The sequence below is a fragment of the Oncorhynchus clarkii genome, unplaced genomic scaffold, assembly GCF_045791955.1.
Source record: "Oncorhynchus clarkii lewisi isolate Uvic-CL-2024 unplaced genomic scaffold, UVic_Ocla_1.0 unplaced_contig_13961_pilon_pilon, whole genome shotgun sequence".
Lineage (NCBI taxonomy): Eukaryota > Metazoa > Chordata > Actinopteri > Salmoniformes > Salmonidae > Oncorhynchus > Oncorhynchus clarkii.
In genome coordinates, this window is record NW_027258213.1 from 50,945 (window position 1) to 61,675 (window position 10,731).

General features: G+C 42.2%; 1 protein-coding gene across 2 annotated transcripts; it reads left to right on the forward strand.

Moving 5' to 3' along the window:
• Window positions 1-3,637: 3,637 nt before the first annotated feature.
• On the forward strand, window positions 3,638-9,437 carry LOC139396093 (transmembrane p24 trafficking protein 3). 2 transcript variants are annotated; one of them, XR_011630659.1, is made up of 4 exons: window positions 3,656-3,912; window positions 4,274-4,519; window positions 8,555-8,942; window positions 8,979-9,437. XR_011630659.1 is itself a non-coding variant. In XM_071143303.1 (3 exons), the coding sequence occupies exons 1-3, from the start codon at window positions 3,769-3,771 to the stop codon at window positions 8,786-8,788; spliced, it is 624 nt and encodes a 207-aa protein (XP_070999404.1). In that variant the 5' UTR covers window positions 3,638-3,768; the 3' UTR covers window positions 8,789-9,437. The 2 variants fall into 2 exon arrangements, 1 of the variants encoding a protein (XP_070999404.1); XM_071143303.1 differs by having other exon boundaries at window positions 3,638-3,912; window positions 8,555-9,437.
• The last annotated feature ends 1,294 nt before the right edge of the window (window positions 9,438-10,731 follow it).

Here is a 10,731-nt window from a genome sequence, read left to right on the forward strand (position 1 = left end):
TAAGAAACTAGCTCCCTGGTACACAGAAAATACCCGAGCTCTGAAGCAAGCTTCCAGAAAATTGGAACAGAAATGGCGCCACACCAAACTGGAAGTCTTCCGACTAGCTTGGAAAGACAGTACTGTGCAGTACCGAAGAGCCCTTACTGCTGCTCGATCATCCTATTTTTCTAACTTAATTGAGGAAAATAAGAACAATCCGAAATTCCTTTTTGATACTGTCGCAAAGCTAACTAAAAAGCAGCATTCCCCAAGAGAGGATGACTTTCACTTTAGCAGTGATAAATTCATGAACTTCTTTGAGGAAAAGGTTATGATTATTAGAAAGCAAATTACGGACTCCTCCTTAAATCTGCGTATTCCTTCAAAGCTCAGTTGTCCTGAGTCTGCACAACTCTGCCAGGACCTAGGATCAAGAGAGACGCTCAAGTGTTTTAGTACTATATCTCTTGACACAATGATGAAAATAATCATGGCCTCTAAACCTTCAAGCTGCATACTGGACCCTATTCCAACTAAACTACTGAAAGAGCTGCTTCCTGTGCTTGGCCCTCCTATGTTGAACATAATAAACGGCTCTCTATCCACCAGATGTGTACCAAACTCACTAAAAGTGGCAGTAATAAAGCCTCTCTTGAAAAAGCTCCTAGACCTTAGTGCTGCCTTTGATACCATCGATCACCACATTCTTTTGGAGAGATTGGAAACCCAAATTGGTCTACACGGACAAGTTCTGGCCTGGTTTAGATCTTATCTGTCGGAAAGATATCAGTTTGTCTCTGTGAATGGTTTGTCCTCTGACAAATCAACTGTAAATTTCGGTGTTCCTCAAGGTTCCGTTTTAGGACCACTATTGTTTTCACTATATATTTTACCTCTTGGGGATGTTATTCGAAAACATAATGTTAACTTTCACTGCTATGCGGATGACACACAGCTGTACATTTCAATGAAACATGGTGAAGCCCCAAAATTGCCCTTGCTAGAAGCATGTGTTTCAGACATAAGGAAGTGGATGGCTGCAAACTTTCTACTTTTAAACTCAGACAAAACAGAAATGCTTGTTCTAGGTCCCAAGAAACAAAGAGATCTTCTGTTGAATCTGACAATTAATCTTAATGGTTGTACAGTCGTCTCAAATAAAACTGTGAAGGACCTTGGCGTTACTCTGGACCCTGATCTCTCTTTTGAAGAACATATCAAGACCATTTCAAGGACAGCTTTTTTCCATCTACGTAACATTGCAAAAATCAGAAACTTTCTATCCAAAAATGATGCAGAAAAATTAATCCATGCTTTTGTCACTTCTAGGTTAGACTACTGCAATGCTCTACTTTCCGGCTACCCAGATAAAGCACTAAATAAACTTCAGTTAGTGCTAAACACGGCTGCTAGAATCCTGACTAGAACCAAAAAATTTGATCATATTACTCCAGTGCTAGCCTCTCTACACTGGCTTCCTGTCAAAGCAAGGGCTGATTTCAAGGTTGTACTGCTAACCTACAAAGCATTACATGGGCTTGCTCCTACCTATCTCTCTGATTTGGTCCTGCCGTACATACCTACACGTACGCTACGGTCACAAGACGCAGGCCTCCTAATTGTCCCTAGAATTTCTAAGCAAACAGCTGGAGGCGGGGCTTTCTCCTATAGAGCTCCATTTTTATGGAACGGTCTGCCTACCCATGTCAGAGACGCAAACCCGGTCTCAACCTTCAAGTCTCTACTGAAGACTCATCTCTTCAGTGGGTCATATGATTGAGTGTAGTCTGGCCCAGGAGTGGGAAGGTGAACGGAAAGGCTCTGGAGCAACGAACCACCCTTGCTGTCTCTGCCTGGCCGGTTCCCCTCTTTCCACTGGGATTTTCTGCCTCTAACCCTATTACAGGGGCTGAGTCACTGGCTTACTGGGTCTCTCTCATGCCGTCCCTGGAGGGGGTGCGTCACCTGAGTGGGTTGATTCACTGATGTGGTCATCCTGTCTGGATTGGCGCCCCCAGAGAACTGGCCATCCCACATATGCTCTCTCTAATTCTCTCTTTCTTTCTCTCTCTCGGAGGACCTGAGCCCTAGGACCATGCCCCAGGAATACCTGACACGATGACTCCTTGCTGTCCCCAGTCCACCTGACTGTGCTGCTGCTCCAGTTTCAACTGTTCTGCCTTATTATTATTCGACCATGCTGGTCATTTATGAACATTTGAACATCTTGGCCATGTTCTGTTATAATCTCCACCCGGCACAGCCAGAAGAGGACTGGCCACCCCACATAGCCTGGTTCCTCTCTAGGTTTCTTCCTGGGTTTTGGCCTTTCTAGGGAGTTTTTCCTAGCCACCGTGCTTCTACACCTGCATTGCTTGCTGTTTGGGGTTTTAGGCTGGGTTTCTGTACAGCACTTTGAGATATCAGCTGATGTACGAAGGGCTATATAAATAAATTTGATTTGATTTGATGAGAAACAGATCCTTCCACTGTAAACTAGCTGATAAACTTTACGATTCAGTAACAACACATTTCAAAGACAAAACCGTTACCTTTTAAAGGTTAAACTCTGCTTGCAACGGAAAAGGAAGTTCCTTCAAACTGTGAAATTTGGAAGAAAGGAGGAGCTAGTAAAATGTGCATATTAAAGAACGCCTTAAGTTAGCGTGTGTAGGTGTATATTTAGCAGCTGTAGGCGTTAACTTGACCTGTGCAGGACCGCTTGCAGCCGTTTATTTAGCACATGTTGAACCGCTTATTTGACGAGTTTAGGCGTTAATTTAGCGCGTGAAGACGTTAATTTAGCACCTACACCTGTTTACTTTACACACGTAGCATTAAAAAGATTGCGTTTTGAACACGTGCTTTAAGACCCGAACAGGGTTCCATACAAAACAAAAGTTAAGTAATTAAGCACGAGGGGTAATGAGTAGGATTCTGTTTTCACATCTACAAGTGAATGCTTATATGCCTTCCCAATGAAGACTAGCTATAAAATTCAAGCCTATGGAAAATAGATTTTGTTTCTTTCTGGACGATTCACCATGCTGCCTGTTACATTTCGATTTGAAAAGTGTGCTCCTCCCTCACCGTTTTTGCCCGTTCACGTCACGGGCCATACACCGGTGCCCCGCGGCTCAGCATAATCAACTCCACCCAGTGATACAACGTAATCATCACGTTTAAAAATGTTGCACTACTATAACTAAAATCCGTAGAACGGAAAACAAGTGATTTCAAGCTCAACAGTTTCCAAATCTCTGAACATGGTTCAAATTGTACAAAATAAAATACAATATTTTGTAAAAAATAATCGTGATCCGGAAGTGTTTTGTTTTGATGCCACGTCGGTTATGGTGGGAGCATAGAGAATGATAGAGGCCTCTAGTAGCCAAAACAAATATTTTGACATAGACAGCGTCATTGATGGCTTCCACCATTTTAACGTAGTCAACTGGGTGGGGCTTCCAACTTTATTGTCTGATCCCTCCTAATGACCCTATCATATCCAAAAGCGTCATTGGGAGAGATCGGCCAATCACGAAGAAAAAAAATACTATTTCAAATTGAGATCTTATCAATGGTGCTTTCTGTGCGCTTAGACGCCAAAATAGGAACAATATATGCTTTCTCTATCGTTCTCTATGGGTGGGAGCTTTCCAAACTTTTTTTTTTATATCTCCCTGTCATCACATGAACATTGAAGAAGTGACTGGTTGCGACTTCAACTGTTTGTTGTTGTAGCTTTCATTTATAACCACATTTTCATAGCATTTGTCTTACAGAATGCGTTCCCTTGGACTGTGTAGTTTGATGTTGCATGTGATCGTTGTTTGTTCCACGGAGTTGACGTTTGAGTTACCTGATAACGACAAGCAATGTTTCTATGAAGAGCTCCAGAATGGAGTGAAGTTTGACCTAGACTTTCAAGTAAGTGATTCAATACGTGTAGTTATGATGCCATTTCCCCATATGGTTGAGTTAGTTAGTGCATTGAACTGCTTTATCTGATCCCATGCTCTAATTGTCCCTTCACACTCACTGGAAGAATGCACAAAAAGATTTTGCAGTTTTGAAACCTCAGTAAAAGTACAGTTACTGTGGTTATACAGCTCTCTAACTGCAGTTACACTGCAAAATTACTACTGTAATTAAAACGTATTTTGGAAGCAGTATTTGCAGCATACTGCAGTTGTACTGCACTCTGACTGCAGTCTTTTTTCGTAAGGGCTGAATTACTCTAAATGTGTTTCCTTACATCATCCTAATCTTTCCATGTTGTATGTACCAGGTGATTGCAGGAGGGAACTATGATGTGGACTGCTTTGTAACAGATCCAGTGAACAACGTCCTGTATCAGGAGAGGAAGAAGCAGTACGATAGCTTCTCTCACACCACCACTATGAAAGGAACCTACAAGGTCTGCTTCAGCAATGAGTTCTCTACCTTCTCCCACAAGACCGTCTACCTGGACTTCAGGTCTGGAGAGGAGAGACCCCTACTGCCTGACATGAACAGAGACACAGCCCTAACACAGGTAAAACAATGTTATAACTATATTCGACTTTAATTATATTACATATGCATTTGACTGACACAGGTAAGATCAAATCAAAATCAAATCAAATGTATTTATATAGCCCTTCGTACATCAGCTGATATCTCAAAGTGCTGTACAGAAACCCATCCTAAAACCCCAAACAGCAAGCAATGCAGGTGTAGAAGCACGGTGGCTAGGAAAAACTCCCTAGAAAGGCCAAAACCTAGAGAGGAACCAGGCTATGTGGGGTCGCCAGTCCTCTTCTGGCTGTGCCGGGTGGAGATTATAACAGAACATGGCCAAGATGTTCAAATGTTCATAAATGACCAGCATGGTCTAATAATAATAAGGCAGAACAGTTGAAACTGGAGCAGCAGCATGGCCAGGTGGACTGGGGACAGCAAGGAGTCATCATGTCAGGTAGTCCTGAGGCATGGTCCTAGGGCTCAGGTCCTCCGAGAGAATTAGAGAGCGCACACTTAAATTCACACAGGACACCGAATAGGACAGGAGAAGTACTCCAGATATAACAAACTGACCCTAGCCCCCCGACACAAACTACTGCAGCATAAATACTGGAGGCTGAGACAGGAGGGGTCAGGAGACACTGTGGCCCCATCCGAGGACACCCTCGGACAGGGCCAAACAGGAAGGATATAACCCCACCCACTTTGCCAAAGCACAGCCCCCACACCACTAGAGGGATATCTTCAATCACCAACTTACCATCCTGAGACAAGGCTGAGTATAGCCCACAAAGATCTCCGCCACGGTACAACCCTAACCCATGTAAGATCATAATATAATACTATATACAGTGTATTCTGAAAATATTCAGACCCCTTGACTTTTTCCACATTTTGTTACAGCCTTATTATAAAACTGACTCACCCCCCTCCCAATCTACACACAATACCCCATCATGATGAACCAAAAGCTGTTTTTTTTAAAAAAAATTGCAAATTTATTCTAAATGTTAAACTGATATCACTTGTGACCCGATTCAGGAAACTAGGCGTATGTCGCAAGTCACAACTTCACAGGAGGCTGTTAGAATGTAAAAAATAATTTATCAAAATGTGTTTTTTTGGCAGAAATGCCTTCTCAAACATGTGAACTTTCATGTGCCTTAATATCAAAGTTGTATGCCATCTGTAAATACAAATACAATTGTTAAATTACAAGCCTAGTTGGTTTAGCCACAGAAAAAGCAAGCAACCTTCCCGCTAGCCTTGATTGGCTGAGATAATGAGTGGGCTGGACATGCCGAGAGATGTTTGGATTGGTCTGCCATATAGCATGCGTCTGTCTATTGGAGCTGGTCAGTATGTCTAGGTAATCATGTCAAACGCTGCTTTTTTGGGGGGTTAGCTACCTTCAGATTCATGCAGGGTAGTAACGTCATGACGTGAGTTTACAAGTTTATCGACTTTCAAAGCAGAATTACTTTCCCATTGTTTCCTCAAATGCAGTGTATGATATACCATTTTGTTGCTCTGAGGCTCTACTTTTATCCAATGTAAAAAAAAACAGAAATTCAAATGTTGCTACATAAGACCGAATCCAGGTGGTGAGTCACAATTACTTAAGTATTCAGACCCTTTACTCAATACTTTGTCGAAGCACCTTTGGCAGCGATTACAGCCTCAAGTCTTCTTGGGTATGCTACAAGCTTGGCACACCTGTATTTTGGGAGTTTCTCACATTCTTCTCTGAAGATCCTCTCAAGCTCTTGTCAGGTTGGATGGGGAGTGTCGCTGCACAGCTATTTTCAGGTCTCGCCAGAGATGTTCAATGGGGTTCAAGTCCGGGTTCTGGCTGGGCCACTCAAGGACATTCAGGGACTTGTCCCAAAGCCACTCCTGTGTTGTCTTTGCTGTGTGCTTAGGGTTGTTGTCCTGTTGGAAGTTGAACCTTCGCCCCATCCTGAGGACCTGGGTGCTTTGGAGCAGATTTTCATCAAGGATCTCTCTGTACTTTGCTCCGTTCATCTTTCCCTCGATCCTGACTAGTCTTCCCAGTCACTGCCGCTGAAAAACATCCCCACAGCATGATGCTACCACCACCATGTGTCACCGTAGGAATGGTTCCAGGATGTGACGCTTGGCATTCAGGCCAAAGACTTCAATCTTGGTTTCATCATACCAGAGAATTTAGTTTCTCATGGTAAGAGTCCTTTAGGTGCCTTTCAGCAAACTCCAAGCGGGTTGTCATGTGCTTTTTACTGAGGAGTGGCTTCCGTCTGGCCACTACCATAAAGGCCTGATTGGTGGTGTGCTGCAGAGATGGTTGTCTTTCTGGAAGGTTCTCTAATCTCCACAGAGGAACTCTGGCGCTCTGTCAGAGTGACCATTGGGTTCTTGGTCACCACCCTGACCAAGGCCCTTCTCCCCCAATTTGCTCAGTTTGGCCGGGCGGCCAGCTCTAGGAACTTCTTCCATTAAAGAATGATGGAGGCCACTGTTTGCTTGGGGAACCTTCAATGCTGCAGACATTTTTTTTGTACCCTTCCATGCACCATCAACTGTGGGACCTTATACAGACAGGTGTTTGCCTTTCCAAATCATGTCCAATCAATTGTATTTACCTCAGGTGGACCAATCAAGTTGTAGAAACATCTCAAGGATGATCAATGGAAACAGGATGCACCAGCTCAATTTTGAGTCTCATAGCAAAGGGTCCAAATACTTATGTAAATAAGATATTTCTGTTTGATTTTTAATACATTTGAAAAAAATTCTAACCTGTTATTGCTTTGTCATTTTAGAATAAAGTAACATCGCAAAATGTGGGGAAGGGGTCTGAATACTTTCCGAATGCACTGTATATAAAAATACAATATAAACGCAACAAGTAGTGTTGGTCCCATGTTTCATGAGCTGAAATATAAATCCCAGAAATGTTCCGTACGCAAAAAAAGCTTACATCCCTGTTAGTGAGCATTTCTCCTTTGCCAAGATAATCCATCCACCTGACAGGAGTGGCATTCAAGAAGCTGACTAAACGGCATGATCATTATACAGGTGCACCTTCTGCTAGGGACAATAAAAGGCCACTTTTAAAATGTGCAGTTTAGTCACACAACACCATGCCACAGATGTTTTGAGGGAGCGTGCAATTGGCATGCTGACTGCAGGAATGTCCACCAGAGCTGTTACCAGAGAATTGAATGTTCATTTCGCTACCATAAGCCGCCTCCAACATCGTCCAACCGGCCTCAACCACAGACCACATGTAACCATGCCAGCCCAGAACCCCCACAACAGATTTAATGTTTATGAACTGTAACGCAGTACAAGTTTTGAAATGATTGGATTTATATTTTTGTTCAGCATGTGTATCTAATAATCTAGATATCTATGCCATTTTATATAACTAATAAAGGTAAGATCACTGACACCAGTACAGTAGATCACAGAAGACCTAGCTGGAAAGGTACATAGAGGTTCGCTGCTCTTAACGACGTGGGTCTATTGACACACTAGCGCTGCATTCAATTGGAATGGGTTGAACCAAAATGGTCCACAGGACTGTATGATAAAAGCCACCCACAGGTTATTTATTTTTTTCCCACATATTGTGGAGGACTTTTATTTTGACGAGGTAAGCAGGGAGGAAGTGGGTCAGTAAGTTGAAAAAATAATTGTATTTAACTTCTGGCTTCCCAGCTAATTGTTTTTGTCCAATCCAATTGAAAGCAGCGCTAGTGTATGTCACTAGATCCGTGTTGCTAAGCGCAGCTAACCTCTAGGTACCTTTGCAGCTAGGCCCATCCAGAAAGCATCCCTTACTCCTAGAGCTATATATGACTAACTCCACCCCCTAGGCACTTGACATATGTAGATGTGAACGAATTCCATGGGTATAAGCAACATGGTAGTAGATCTCTGTATGCTGACACATACCCAATCCTTTCAAATCTCCACCAGAGCCTTTAGAGGTTGTTTCTAGATAGGGCCCCAACGCAATGTTGTTTCAACTGCAGATTGCCCCTCTAAGGATGTATTAATATTAATCTTGTCTCTTCTCCAGATGGAGTCGGCCTGTCTGTCCATCCATGAGATCCTGAAGGTAGTGTCTGACTCTCAGACCTGGTATCGGTTACGGGAGGCTCATGACCGCATCAGAGCAGAGGACCTCCATGAGCGTGTGTCCTATTGGTCGATAGGAGAAACTATAATCCTTTTCACTGTCAGCATTGGACAGGTTCTCATTCTCAGGAGCTTCTTCAGCGACAAGAAGGGCAGTGTTGCAGCCAACACATAGATCCCACCATATATATATTATTATATATATATGATACATTCTATAATACTGGGTTAGTGTTTCAGCCAACACAAGATATTGTATTATAGGTCATCTGCAACTAGACTGTAACCTACCTTCATACCCCACAACAAACTGTAGTCCTATACAGTTATATTAAAGGACTTCAGGAACTATTAAATCTGTCTGGTATTAAGACTCTAGCTTGTGGATTCTAGCCTCTGAAAATGAAATACTGTGGTTGCAACAGCTGTTTAGTGATTTCAATCAAACGGTTAGCAACTTAACACATCTGTGGTACACCAAGCCTTTATCTGTTTTTGTCTCAGTGTACATCATTAATTTGTGCTATGACATTAATTTATTGTGTGTAAAACATTTTGTTTGTCTGTCTCGCCCTCTCTCTTGTACACAGTCACACACACCATAACCCCACAATTTGATTTCCATTTGAAATCCTATTTTCCCTTTCCTTAACCCCAACCCCTAAGCTTAAAATAGCCTTTGTCCTTGTGGGGATGTGGTAAATGTTCCCACGAGGGAGAATTTTCCTTGTTTTACTATCCTTGTGAGGACTTTTGGCAATTCCTGGGCCACTTGAAGATAGGGGCGTGTCTTGACTATCATTAAAGTCAATAATGTTATATTATCAATTCTCTGTGTAATTTATGTGATTAAACTTTCACTAGAAAGTTGGGGCACCACGGGAAAATGTTGTTTAAAGAGTTACTATTTCCCGGATTTAACTCTTCAGATATTTTAATATCTTATCGCTTAATAAAGTGACTAATGTATTAATACCTCATCAGTCATATTCTGAATGTTTCAAAATCCTTGGATATCTGCTTGAACCATAGCATAAATTATGAATCCGCTATATACATATTGGCTTATTTATTTAGTAATTAAATAATTACATAAACACAATGGTTATTGGTTACTAATGCAATGAAAAGTCCCTAGTGGACTTAGCCCGATATGACGGCATGGTAGACAATGGAAAGGGGTGGGGACGGATAAAGAGTGGGAAAGACAGAATGGACCCACTACACACAGTTTAACTATGCTCATGTAAATGCTAATACTTTGCACATGAACAGTCGCTCATTCGGAAGGAATTACAATTGATATATTTACGCCTGTATGTCTCTGAAATCGTCAGTCCGTCTGCTGGAGAGTCAGTTGACAGAAAGTCTCTTGTTTTGTCCACCAGAGATCAGTCTTTTGTAGTTGTAGGTCTGTTATAATGGGTACGTCAGGTATACCAATGGTCGTTCGATAGGGAAATGTTCTCCAGAATGGATCTTTCAGAGTACCACCCGGTGGTTCTCGGTCACGTTTACCAGACTAAAGTATTTAAACAGCTGCAGACTGAATGTTCCTGTGTAGTAGTATTCGGTTTTGTAGATTTCTTAGAACTCTCTGGTCTATAGAGTAGTAACCATTTCAACATGTAGCTACAGAATAACGTTGTGTCGTGGAAATGTCCTCTATTTACCAAATCATGGGAGCAAACCACACACACAAGTCAGAGTTAGTTATCAAAGTCCATCTTTAATTATATGAGCTCTATCACAACCCTGTGACTCTCAGATAAATTCAGTGTCTCTCAATGAATTCTCTGAGAGCCCCTTCTGCCTTGCAACTGCGATCCTTTAATAGCAAAGAACACACATAGTCAAACAGCATAGACATAATAAATCGTTCAGCTTTGTCTGCTTACTCAAACCCCAGAACCATAAACCAATCCTCCATATCAACAGGCATATATCAAATTGTCATTTAGATACAACCAACTCTAAATACAACCAATCCTGGACAAGCTCACGGAGAGGATAGAATGATTCCAGACACTGCCATCCCTGATGGGAAAAGTAGGGAGTGAACTGGCACACAGACACAGTGGAGCAAAAGATATGTTTACACATGATGACCCCTTGACC